A 13,913-nucleotide genomic window follows, 5' to 3' on the forward strand; every position below is an offset into this window, starting at 1 on the left:
TTAAAAGATTGAACGATTTTGTTTAGAAACTCGGCCCGGCTTGGTCGGTAGGATGGAGATTTAGGGGGCTAGAGAGGATAATATGAACAGTTACCTGGCCACCAGACCATTTTTAGGGCAAGTTCCAAGCTTTACAGGATGACCGCCGTAGACTACAACAGAGTGACCTTGATGCCGGGGATGCAGGCTAAAGATGCTCAATAGATGCTCCAGTTGAGGTGTGGTCAATGGGGGTGTCTTTGTAGTTGTTCCCCAGTCCATGGGTGTTGAAGAGTGACTCCGCCTACAGCGATCAAAGTCCCTCTAAGTTAGAGTAGCAGGCCAGTCGATGCTGGGATACCGGTCTTGTTGCATCGGGGTTGGGGCGAAATCCTTAGATGGGGGCTTGTGTCCCTTGGGTACGATAAATCCAGACTCTGATAGCATTCCCGGGCCCAGCAGACATGGGTGTAGCAGACTTTGGCTGCCTCGGATTTGTCCTTTTGTGCGCCCGATGACCGGAAGCGGCAAAACGTGTGCAGTGGCTAACAACTTGTTGATTTGGGCTATTTCAGCTCTTGTGTCCCTGGAGCTGGTTCCAGGGGATCAGCCACCAGATCCTTGGAGTCATTGAAGTGAGATACGGCCAGGAATCAACTTTTCTATGGGCCAGGAGCCAACGGCACAGACCAAACCTTACTAGTTCACAGTGCAGCAGGTGTAGTCCTTCCAACGGTGTAGCCTCTCTCTATGCAGTTTCAAGGGCAGCAGGGCAGTCCTTCTTCGGTCCTTTCTTCAAGTAAAGAGTGATCTGGAAAGCACGGTCACTAGCCAATGGTCTACTGGGTCCCCTCTCTCCTAGCGATGTGCTTCCTTCAAAATTAGGCTCCTGCCTATCTCAGAGTGCAGTATTCTAGCCACATTAAACATGGAGGGACCATTCCCCAGCTGCCAGGAGCTCTGTAGCCCCCACCCTATAAGTGTGGCTACCTGTGGGCTACACAACCACGGGGACAACCGGTTGTCCTTGTCTCCAACTTGTCTGCAGGAACAAAAGGCATCCTACCCAGGAGAGTTGTTGCAGGTGGCCCTTCAAAGGCAGTTTCCCCTTAGAAGCTCGCCTTTTGAGTGAACACCCTGAGTGGCCTTCCTGGGCGAGGAGGTTACACCTTACTCTGTGCCAACTGCTTTCGATCCTTAGCTTGGGAGTCGTTCACATATCTCCCCAGGTGGGCACAAAGGTTTTGGTGTGCTAATTCTTTTGTGATGCCACTGGACACAGAGTGGCAACTTTCTAAAAGTTGCTTAACTGTAAAAGTGACATCAATTTCAACTTGGGCCTCAAGTCGGATTTAGTGGTCCAATTAATTTAATACCTTACAGTACCCAATTAGGGAGTACCATTCAGAAGTTAGCCAGGCTGGGATGCCAATCAGTAACTCTGTGTTAGCAAATTACGCTACTAACTTTTCCTCAGCAAAACTACAATTTTGAAGTGTGGCTGTCAAGACATATCAAAAAAGATGTCTTACTTAACAATATACAGCTCCCTGCCATGGGACTTCATAAGCCTTCCTAAGGGTAGTCTTACATAAAATGTTAAGGGAGTGGTAGCTTTTCCATTGGTTTTAATGGCAGAGTCGAATTAGCAATGTACACACTGCCCTTCCAGTCTGCAGTGGCAAGCTGGAGTCCATTTTGTCCTTTGTCACACTCAGGGTGGGACAACTAAAGCTGGAGCCATGTGTGGACACTCTGCCTTGCATGCCCTGTGTCTCCTGGGTAGCATATAATAGAGACTTACAAGAATCCTGGGACCAGTTTCAGCAGGGAAACACCCCTCATCAGCCAGGTTAGCTTGAATCCAGTCATGGATTATATATGATTCCATGAGCCATCCGTCTGTTGTCGGAATGGTCACCTGCTGCCAGTGATGGGATTATTCATAGAAAGAATGCTAACCATCTGTGGTGAATGCGGATTTAGGTCTTTTATGTCTGCTATATCATGGAATAATACTACATGTGCTGAGGGAGTAATCTGGCTAGTATGCACTCTTTAAAGTTCTGTTCACACTGGCTGCCAATATGATTTTAACGATTTGCAGTACCATAGAATAGGGGGGATTTCACAATAATCCACGTTGTATCTCCAGCACTCAATATTAGGTAGTAGAGCAAATGTGTGCAGTCTCTGATGAGACCAGTAATGTAGAATTTTAAAATAGAACAACTTTTGTGGGCAAATCACAAAGGCAAGTTTACGTGTGAATACGTCTATGCATATACATTTACTATTACTCTAGTAAATGTACTACTTTAAGCTATTCATCATTTACGAGTGTATATTTATTTAAAGTGTAAACTTACATGTCTACACCCCTGGAAACCAGGGGGTGGAGACAAATTTACAAGCACAAAGTTACTACTTGTAACTTTTCAAAAGTATGCAGAGATTTCTGTCGCTGATGCGGATTTCTCCCTATGGTAGACTATAGGGGAATTGTTTAATAAAAAGTTACTACAAATATTTGTATGTTAAATATTAAAGTAAATTCATTTTATATATTTATTTTAAATGTATAATAAAATACAAAAATACTACAGCATTAACTTAATTTTGAATTAAATAATTCATTTAAACATTACATTAGTCTATTGATTCATTAAAGAAAACACAAAGCAACATTTTTATATTTATTATATAATCAAAATTACTTAAATCTACCAATAGAATTAATGTAATATATATTTGTTAAATTAAAAAAGGTTATTAAAATATTTTATAGTAAAATAATTCATTTTTATGTATATATTTTTTTACTTTACCATAATTTCCAACAGGATGCTATATTATGGCCTTGCTTCCCGGGGCAGACTGTAAGGACCCTCCCTATAGCTGAAAACGGGCTATAATATGCTTGTACTCCCTCCGGTTTAGCGGTGGAGGTGTATGCCGGCCGTATTGGTGCTCCTGGCAGGGTGTATGATCGGTAATATCCGGAGCTGAGATGAGGGAGATGGCGGATGCGGCCAAGCTCCTGGTGAGGCTGAAGAGAGCTTTGTGGCAGCGCCGCTTCAGTGCGCCTCGGAGGTGGCACCAGGGTCACATTATACCCGGATAACCTACTTCAGCCTACTGAGGAAGGAGCTGACTGCACACCGCGGGGGCACAGTGGCGGGCCAGTACGAGGTCTGTGTGTCACCCGCCATTTTGTCTGCTAGGTCTGCCGTGGCGGATCCTCCATGCTGGGAAATGCGGCGCTATATGCTCTGAAACTCACAGCAAGGGACCAGTGAGCGCACCCGACTTACCAACCTGCCCCTGGACATACGGCGGACCACTGCGCCTGCAGAAGAGGACTTACAGGTGCGACCCTCATTAAAAGGATTAAAAGTTCTCACTGGGCTGTGGTGGGACCCAACCCTTCACCCGCAAGTGATACCTAGCCTGGCGACCGCCAGCAGACTGCTTCTTAGTGACCCGCTCAGGCGCTGGGTGCGCAGTTTATTGATGCGCCCATGCAGCGCCCCGACGACGATCTCGGAGGCCTCCGAACGTTGCAGATAGCCTCCAGGAGAGCTGGCGCGTCCCTTCTGCCTGATTCCCGAGCCTGTACGATTGGAGAGCCCTGTGCTCTGGGCAGCTTTCCCCCCAGGAAGCATCACTCAATACCCTGTAAGACAGAAGAGGGGATCTCTTGGCCTCTTCTATTCGCCTCGCACGTCACCCTCTAACCCAAGTGCCAGAGTGATGTCTCCATCAGCCCCCGCAAGGTACACCTGCACACAACGTGGGGGGGAGGCAACGCGTCTCGCCACCCCCCCACTCCACAACGCGCCAGGTGTGCCTGGCTCCGCTCTAACATCCCCGACCCTCGTGCAAACCGAGGGGGCTCGCCTCCGAACAGATGCATCATCTGGCGATGCGACTCTACGACCCCCACGCCACAATGCGTTGAATGTCCCACTGGCCTGGGTCCCATAAGAATACCCCCTACCCTCGGCGCTGATGCCGAGGTCGGCTGCTCTCTCCCCCGATGGGCTACCCGCAGAGGGCTCCCCTGTGCCTAAAATCACACCTGATCGCCTGACGCCACATGGTGCCTTGTAGCCGGGCCCACTACCGCAAGTGAGGTGGCCGTGCTGGGGAAAATATTAGCCCGCATCAAGGCCCGTGCTAACAGCGGATGCCGTGCAGGACTACTCGGCTGCTGCCTCCTTGCCGATTAAATTCACGATAATTGCCCTACCTTGGGTTTCGCACACAGCAGAAGAAACTGGACAACATGGGTGAAGTTCATTCACATTTCCACATGTGAGGCGCAGGGGCTGGATCTGCTGAGACTCTGTGTCCCCGCTGGTGCGCTGTGCCTCCCCTTGAAATATCTGGATGCCTACGCACCTCAACGCTCATTCTCCTGCCACAGGCCATCTAACAGCTGGCAGCTGGCGACGGCCATTCCTGGGAGTACGGGCCTGACCTGGGTGAGGAGAGCAGAGGACAGTATCGTACGAGAGGCCTACTAAAGAACCGGGAGCCACTCCTGCGCTGGGCTGGTGGGCTGGTCTAATTGAGTGGCGGCCTGCTCTGTGCACTACACAATACATAGCTGCATGCGACATTGTAGGTCCCCATTGGGTCTGCTGAAGTTGGAGGGGCATTCAGTATCTGGTGCTGACAAGTGAGCTTCCTCATGACTTTGGTGTAGTGCTAATCGTAATCTGAAGATAAGCGCCCGCAGCCATAAGGAAATCGTTAACCCCTTACCTTGAGGGTTATCCTGCTGCAACATAACTGTCCCTAAGCCATAGGAAATCGTTAACCCCCTACCTACAGAGTTATCCTGCTGCAACATAACTGTCCCTATTGGCCTGGCAGAGGTGAAGAGGAGCGAGAACTGCCGCAGTGGGCGCCACAGCGACGTGGCCGCCATTTTTTACTTTTTTCCCCCCAGCTGCAATCTTCCTAATAATCCTACCAGGACTGTGCCTGACCTCAAGATGATGTTTGGAATTCATTCGGTCCATGATTTCTCTCCCCCCCCCCCCCAAATCTGACATTTTTTAAGTACTCCTGATCTCCATCCTAACAGCGGAGTCCAAACACTATGTCCGATGGCCGGTGGAGCTGCTCTGTTCAACTATTGAGGAGATCGGCCTTGGTTCATCCCCTGACCGTCACCTACCCAGCCGGACTTTAGGCACAGTTTTTCTCTCCATCTCCCTGTCTCGCACACACCCCCCATCGTATTTATGTAACTCTGCTTTTTTCCTTGTCTCCTATCTATCTATCTGTTCCCATTTAGCACTCTTTCTTTGTCCTACTTCCTTTACTCCTATCCCTTCTCACCTGAATCTTTCCCCTTGCCTGCTACACCGCCTAGCCCCCTGTCCTTTTGTACCCTTTGACTAAGCACTCCTTCTCCCCTTGTTGTGGAAAGATCCAATATTTATACTCTGGAGTCTCAGCGAACCCGCTGAGAGAGTCCACAGCGCCTAGGGAGCCACTCACAGTTGAGGTATGGTATGGCACCCCTTGCCAAAGCACTCCCTCTCCCCTTTTTGCGGAAGGATCCAGTATGTAGGCCTAGGAGTCTCAGAGACCCCTCTGAGAGAGTACACTGCGTATAGGGAGCCTCTCGCGACAGAGATGGGGAAATGATACCACTTCCCCATGGATCACAGCTTACTGGACTTTGGACGCAGCTTTGACTCGTCTACCGGTTTGTGTCCCCGTCACCCCTCCCTCCTCTTTCCACGCTGTGTCTCTCACCCTCCCCTCCTCTTCCCTCCTCCATTCTCTTTCTACCTCCCCTGCTCTTACCTCCTCCTCCCCGGACTCTCTCTCCTTGCCTGCTTTTACCCTTACGTATATGTCCTTTTTGTTTGTCTCGACCTTACTTGTCACTATGTTGCCAGGCTCTAATAACTGTGTAACCTTTGTAACAATGTAACCTGCAATTATGGTCTGATACTCATGTAAAGCGCTCTGATACCTCCGGGTCTAGACAGCGTTATATAAAACCTTTAAAATAAAATAAATATCTTCTACGGGAGGGTGTTGCAGTAACAGTGGTTGGCCATAAGTGGGGCTGGACTTACTCAAGGTCTAAGCTGGAGTATATGAACTACTGTTTTGGATCCTATTTTGCTGTAGAAATGTCAGATATTTCATTGTGGAGTAACTGGTGAAGAATCTGTATACTTTTAATGGCCCAATCCTTCTCCAGCAGTGATTATTTCTCAACTTGTATCACGTTTTTCCTTATATAGGTAGCAAAGACATGTAGAAATAGACAAACTTTTAATACTCTATTGTTCTGTTTCCAAAGAAAATGTATATAACCTATGATCAAGTTACTTCTTGCCTCTCTTTATGGTAATATACCATATAGAGGAATCAGCGACTGTGGACATTAAAGCACGTGCCTCTCTGTGCCTACCCATACTGGTTTTTACATGGCTGAGGTAGGAAACTAGCAAATCCGAGTAGGTGATTGACAGAACAGTACATATTTATAGGGGGTACTATTAATCCTTAAACTGTGTGAGCCCATAAAGCATACGGTTTCAACCTCGGCCATGCCGCTCCCCTAATGAACCTGATATCAGAATTAATTTGGCCTGACATACCTTGTTTAACTCTAATGGGAAGCATACCCAGGACATAACTGTAGCAGGGCGCCACCATCCTTTTTATGCCTTATATCCTGCCCACATCAAAATGTTGAGTTGTATCCATCGCAAAAAATTGTTTCTCCTTTGGGACATACGCAGATTTAAATTTTCCTTTGCTATGTTTTCTAGTCCACGATTGAGTCTGATACCCAGGTATTTTATTTCCTTTGTTATCCATTTCATGGGTGGCAGTAAATAGTTTCTCCAGTGCTGTGTCTGGACATGGGGAGCACCTCAGACTTATCCCAGGTAATTTTGTAATTGGAAAATCTTGAGGCAGAATGAATGATGGACACTGGTAGTGGACGTATGGGGTTCCATTACTGTTAGTATAATTTCATCAGCTTACAGGAATGCTTTAAGTAGGACAGATGGTGTGGCTATCCCCTGCATTTCTCTTGCTGTATGCAGTGCTGAAGATAAGAGCACCAATGCCAACAAGAATAGGAAGTATTTGTAGGGCGCAACAGCTACCCAAGAAGGGTTTCCCGGCGCCTAGACACAGCTAGAAGCGAAGAGACAGAAACGGAGGGAACATTGAGGGATTATTGTTCGAACAACCAGGTCTTTACAAGCTTTCTGAAGCTATGGTAGTTATCTTCCTTCCGAATGCTTGGAGGAAGCGTGTTCCACAGGGAGGGTCCAAGATAGGCAAAAGATCTGCCCCCTGATCTTACACGTTTGAACCTTGGTATGCAGAACCGTGCTGCTGTCTGGGACCGAAGGTTTCTCTTAGGTGTGTAAAGGCAAGCAAGGGATTGGAGGTATTTTGGGGCTCCTCCTGTTTTTATTTTGAACATGTAGTTCAAGGCCTTGAAGCGAACTCTGTTCTCAATCCTGAGCCAGTGAAGGTCTCGGCGATGGTTCGAGACACCAGCGTTCCTAGGAATCTTACACAGGAGTCTGACCGCAGCGTTTTGCGCCACTTGTAGTCGTCCAATAACAGATTTATTTGCGCCTAAATATAGGATGTTGCCGTAGTCAAGCCTTGATGTGATAAGGGCATTGACTACGGTCTTCTGAGTTGACATAGGCAACATCCATAGGATTTTTCTCAACCATCTGGTTATGGTGAGACACACTCCAGTAACTTTGCTGGCCTGCTTATCCATGGATAAGGCGTTGTCTAGTACAAAACCCAGATTTCGAGCATGGGACACCGGGGTAGGAAGAATACCCATCTGTTCTGGCCAATGCGCGGGGTTCCAGAGATCTTTGTCTTTTCCCAAAATCAGAATTTCCGTCTTGTCCCCGTTCAGTTTTAACTGGTTTGCTGTCATCCAGTTCAGTATTTTTAGTAATCCTTCCTTGAGTAGTGACGGGGAGTGGGGACAAGAATTAGACAAGGAAAAAATGATTTGGGTGTCGTCAGCGTAGTTCATGAGTGTGAGCCCTAGCTTCTCAACAAGTTCTACCAATGGTTTGAGATAGATATTAAAAAACAGAGGGCTCAGAATGGACCCCTGTGGCACTCCATGAGCTGCGGGTAAGGTGTCTGATTCGGCCTGTTCTGATGCGATCTGAAAGGTTCTGTTTGCCAGAAAGGATTTGATCCATTCCAGAGCCTTTCCTCTTATGCCATTTGTGTGTAATTCTCTAAGGAGCGTTTCGTGGGAGATGGTGTCGAACGCCGCGCTTAGATCCAGCAGCACAAGTGCTACCGTTTGGCCTTGGTCAAGACGTTGTCGGATATTTTCAGTGACACCTAACAGGGCGGTCTCCGTCGAGAAACCAGCCCTGAAACCAGATTGCGAAGGGTGGAGTAGGAGGTTTTCTTCTGCAAAAGTGGCTAGCGTGGAGTGTACGTGTCTCTCGAGGCACTTAGAAAAAGCAGGAAGCAGAGATATAGGCCTATAGTTGGCCAGTATTTCTGGGTTAGCATTAGGCTTTTTCAAGAGGGGTGTCACCATAGCGTGCTTCCATAAGGCCGGGACAGTGGCGAGGTCGAGGGACAAGTTTAAGAGGTTGGCAATGATATTCAGGGACTGGTCATCCAATTGTTTTATAATTTTAATAGGGATGGGGTCCCTAGGGGAACCGGATTTGACAGTTTTTAGGATTCCTTTGAGATTCTCTAATGAGAGATTCGGCCAGGCTTCCAGCAGGTTGTTGTCAACAGTAGTGGGTTGAGGTAGGCTGGGGTTAGACAGAGGGGGAGGATCATCATTAGATATTTTAGTATTGATGTCTGAGATAATTTTGTCGATTTTCTCAGTAAAGAAGCAAGCTAATGCCTGACATTGTTGAGCGCTTAAGGGGGGTGCAGCGGCTGTAGTATGTGCGCCCGCCAATTCCTTAACTTTGGCAAAAAGAGTTTTGGGCATGTTAGTTGCTTCGGTGATTGCCTTTGAGACGAAGGCCGCTCTTGCCTTTGTACATGCCGCGTGATAGTGGTTTCTGGCTTCATGATAGCATTTTTTGGCATAAGGGTCGTACTTTTTACGCCATTTACGTTCTAATATGACGAATACAAATGGCTGGGAGAGGTGTCCTCCACGTTTTACATGGGAGGGTCTCATGCAGCCACCATACTTTACGATAAAGTTCTGGCCTAGACTAGCCCTCTCGGGGCATGCAAAAGGTAGCCCTAGTCCACTCTATCAAAAGCCTTCTCTGCATCCAATGAGACGGACAGTGCCACTGTCCTCAGGTCCCTAGTGCTCCAGAGGAAATGTGATAATGCCTTTATATGATTCAGTTAGAAACACTTGGGTACAAAGCCTACTTGTGATTCGTGTATGAGAGATTTAATGAGTTTGCGTAGTCCGTTGGCTGAGATTATGACATGGGGTGATAGTTAGCCCACTGAGGGTCCAGTATAAACTAGTCTTTTGCAAGTGATACAGAGCTTTAAATTGAAAGCAAACTGGTCCTGATGCAGTAGATGGCTCTGTGGCTGAAGCAGGGAGCCTTAAACAACTTGTGCCTGGTCATTGGCAAACGGTGGAGTGCTTGTAAGGCTGGAGTGATGTTGTTGAAGAGGTGCTACAGCTTTCTGGCCACTGTGTCCTGGATATTCTGAAATCTGCATAGAATGTAGACTGGAGTTTCAAGTTATAGCTCATAGGCGTACTCCAGTAACAAAGCACCAAGGGCAGGGGGTCTCGACCGTTTGTGGGAATCCTAGATAACAGAAAATGTACTGCAGAAAATTACATGCAGAATAAGGCAATTCTGGTAATTTGATTTACTTGCGGCACTACGGCAGGATCAACAACGACAAACCCTGCAGGACACTTTACTTCCATTGCTTTGGTTGGGATTGGTTCAAGTGCCTCTGGGCAGATGGTGGTATTGTCATACACCCAATTCCACAGAAGAGGATCTTGTTTTTTTTTACAAGATAAATTTAAGGTGGCTGCGTAGCATCCACTGGTCTATGGCTTGGAGGCATTTATCAAGGTCTGAGGAGCCTCTGCGGAATTTAGAATGAGAGTGATCTGCGTGTCATCCACATAGTTGTAGTAGGTTAGGTTGAATGATCTAAGGAAGTTGGGTAGAGGGCAGGAGTGTGCACTGAAGAGGAATCAAGAGAAGATGGAGCCTTGCAGGATGACAGTGTGATGAATGGAGGTAAAGGATACAGTGGGAGCGGCATGATGTTAGATTTTTCAGGAACAGGTAGAGATGCGATCAGTTAAGGTCATTGCCTTGAATACAGAAATTGTTCTGCCTCTGTAGCAGAGTGGAGTGGTGGACTCTATTGGCGGTTTATGAAAAGTCCAGTAATGTGGGGAAGCAGGGGTGCCATGGGCACTAATGCAAGTGAGCAAAAGAGAGATCCAATTCACCTGACTTCCTAGTGAAAGACAGCCATAATTAGGATGCAGTGGTCCCCTCACACCCCTGTTCCCAGTACCACAGTACTTGCTTCAATAATTTATTAATCTATTATATACTAAATACAAGTGGGTTAAGATTTGAAACTGAGTCTGCGGTCTATTTTGTAAGAGATGGGTCAGAATTTTTGTAAAAAACAAAACAAAGAAAGAGTGCACATTTTGAAATATAATTATAGTTGAAAGTCCAACTCTACGAATAAGTTCTATCTTGGATCATCCCTCCCAGGTCTTGCTTCTTTTCCTTAATCTACCAATGAAATAACCATCTGCACAATCATAACAATTGCAATCAATTTCCACACAAAAGACCCAAAGCAAAGCATGACAAGACATATTTACAGAATTGATGTTCGCGTACTTACAGAACAAGATCCGCATTTGGGGACAGCATGTAGACATTGTTTTCACACAAAGGATAAACGATAATGGCCTTGCCCCAGTAAACCAGGTGGGCTGCCAACTGGAAAACCTGCACAAAAACATCAAGCCTTAAAGCAGAGGACAGTACATTTTAGTGCTCTAAATAGGAGGTTTTAACTTGATGAAATTGATATAAGGAAGGCTTCTATAATTCAGAACTCTCTTCAATACAAAATCTTCATACGTTTTAAGTACTGAAGTTTAGAAAACTGTTAATGAATTAATCAAGAACAATTGTGCACAGTTGTTTTCCTCTACATGGAAAAAACTTTACATCCCCAAAATATATACCGTTCTTTCTTCCCTTTTTCACCCTGAAAGCCCCTCAAGACCTTCTTTACAATGGAGTAAATTTACTCTACAGTTTTAGGAGATGGCCTACTGCCCCTCCGGAATAGCGAATTAAAAAATAAAGCTTGCTTGGGAAGTGAGTGGCCTTTAAGCATCTAGCTGCCTGGTCCCCAAAAATAATAATAAGTAAAGCAGGGGTGGGGGAGCATTGAACAAGTGTGGAATTAGGCGACTTGGTGATGAGCCTTTGAAAAAGCATAGTTAGAAAATAAATTATTTAGATAAAAAATGAAGCATGTGTGGATGGGGAGCAACGGAGAAGCGGAGAGTATATAGGGGACATAAGGTGTGCAAAAAGTGCAGCGGGAGAGTGCGAGTAGATGTGCTACCATTCAAGTCAGCCAATCAAAACAATGGTAAAGAAAGTATGTTCCAGGGGTGGGACAAAAATAGGAAAAGGGAGGAAAGCCATCTAATGAGGAGCACTGAACAGAGATAAACTAAATAGCCATCAAACTGGGAGCAAAGGCATGGCCCTGTGTGTATTTTAGACACATGCTTTCAACAACAGATAGCTAATTCACCACTTCCCTCCATGCCCCTTTGATTCTCAGTCTAACTGAAGCTAAGAAGCATTTCACGTTTGATAACCTGTGAAATAGCCTGAAGCAAACGCTGAATCCGGTTGAGATCATCCGGTTATTCCAAAAAAGTCAAATGTCAATTCGTCATCACGTTTAATAGTTTGGAAAAACTCTCAAATAAAAATGAGTGAATAAAGTTGAAAAAAAGGATTTAATAAACAAAGTTGGTTTGACTGCTTTGTGACAAATATTGCAGCATAAACATAATCACTTTTTTTTTTACAGATCCCGCCCCGGTCTAATTGTTTTTCTCAAAGAATCAGCTGAAAAAGTGATTCATTTGCTTTCTTAGGCACACAAATAACAAAGCACAGGCTTGTGCAAAAATAAGCTTTCCATTGTTTCAGGGTTATAAGTTACTTCCACGGTGGTTTAACAGTCAGAATGGCCCAGCTGCACCACAATGCTTTCCTTTCACTAATCTCACCACACACTGGCGAAAACAATGACAAACTGTTCGCACAGCATGTGTTAAATTGTTCTTCACATTTCTGATAATTAGCCCTTGGATTGAAGTCAGCCTAGATGTCTTACATATTTAATTTTTTCCTGTCAGCATAAAAACCACAATTGTTTACAAATGTCAAAGATGTATATTCATTCCTAACAAAGCAGAACGCACAACTGGACAATAAGGTAAGCAGTATGCTCAACCGACTATAGAAACATGATAGAAGGTTTCAAGCGAAAAGGCGTGTGGTTTAGCAGTTGAAGGGAAACACCCACATATTCATTTTTTACACTTTTTTTGCATAGTGGTTTGGCAGTTGAAGAGGAACTCGCACCCAGTTTTCTTTTTCACCTTTCATTCTGCCACCCCCTCCCTCGTCCAAGACTGTTCTCATGTTTAAAGACTCATTTGTGGATATTGTTGCCTGAGAAGTGCACAGAGAAAGCAAACACAGAGGGCAGGAAACTGCGACATTGTTCACACCTCCCACCTCACTCATGTGGTTGTGCATGTTAGGGAAGCAGGGGGTGCTGGGTTTTGTTACTTGGTTACCAGTCAATTGCACATGCGCTGCAGTGGCAAAGAGATCATGAGTACTATATTGGAAACTTCCAAAGTCTATTTCAGTACTAAGTCAACTTTTCCTGAGGTTGAAGTTAGCCTCTTATTCGGCTAGTATCTTATCTGCTGGTGGAAGTTAGCCTCTTATTTACAGGTAACATTTTTATATAGTTGATTGATTATACTTTTATTTGATTTAAAAAAAATCATAAAAGGGTGGAACTTACCACCATTTGGTCAATATTTACATTTTAAAACAGTAAATAATAAATAATTCCGCTAACTCCCTTCTATCAGACTTTGCATTGCCATACTATGAATGTGGTGTTTTTCGATCACAACACATAGCACTATAAAGTCTTTTAGGATTTAGTTTCACACAAGCAACCTTTCCATCCTCAAAATTTATATTTATCTAACAAAATGGAGCACTCCTGTACAATACCTGTATGTAAATTGTCTGAGCCGATTTGGTCACCTTGTCTTCAATGTATCCCAAATCAGTTTTCTTCTGATAAGTAACTTTTCCTATAGGAAATTCACATTGGCTCATAAATATTTTAAACACACCACGTTCCCCTACAAGCTCCATAAGGACTTAGACTGTGCCAAAAAATGCTTCCACCTGTGCTCACTGGTACACCCTCAAGCCAATGCATTCATATGGCGTTATAGACAAATAACTAAGCGTGGAGAAGCGTGGCTCAGTGGTTAGAGGCGGCAGACCCGGAAGCTGAGATCAGCCGTGGACCAGGGTTCGATTCCCCGCCTCGGCGGGTCTCGGGCTCAAAATTCCACGGACTCGACAATTCTCGCTCCGGTGCCTACTCGACTCACGGGGTCAAACTCTGCGACTCTGGGCAATAGCTTGCTTAATCTCCACTACGGCCCCTCGCTGCGGGATGCCTGGCTTTCACCTTGTGGATACCCTGCCGGGGTATCTCACAGGGGAATACCAGGACGGGTTTCCTAAGCAAGCGCCTTGATACCTTCGGGTGATACGTGCGCTATATAAGTCGCAATACAATACAATACAAGCATATGA

General features: G+C 45.6%; 1 protein-coding gene across 2 annotated transcripts in view; it reads right to left on the minus strand.

Annotated features, from left to right (window-relative positions):
* Window positions 1–13,913, minus strand: part of NPRL3 (NPR3 like, GATOR1 complex subunit) — a 343,712-nt gene that overhangs the window by 107,705 nt on the left and 222,094 nt on the right. For both annotated transcript variants that reach the window (XM_078663075.1, XM_078663074.1), the window contains one exon: window positions 10,864–10,970. In XM_078663075.1, coding sequence (XP_078519201.1) covers window positions 10,864–10,970 — 107 coding nt within the window. The remainder of the gene's footprint in view (window positions 1–10,863; window positions 10,971–13,913) is intronic.

This window comes from Lissotriton helveticus, chromosome 10 (genome assembly GCF_964261635.1).
Source record: "Lissotriton helveticus chromosome 10, aLisHel1.1, whole genome shotgun sequence".
Lineage (NCBI taxonomy): Eukaryota > Metazoa > Chordata > Amphibia > Caudata > Salamandridae > Lissotriton > Lissotriton helveticus.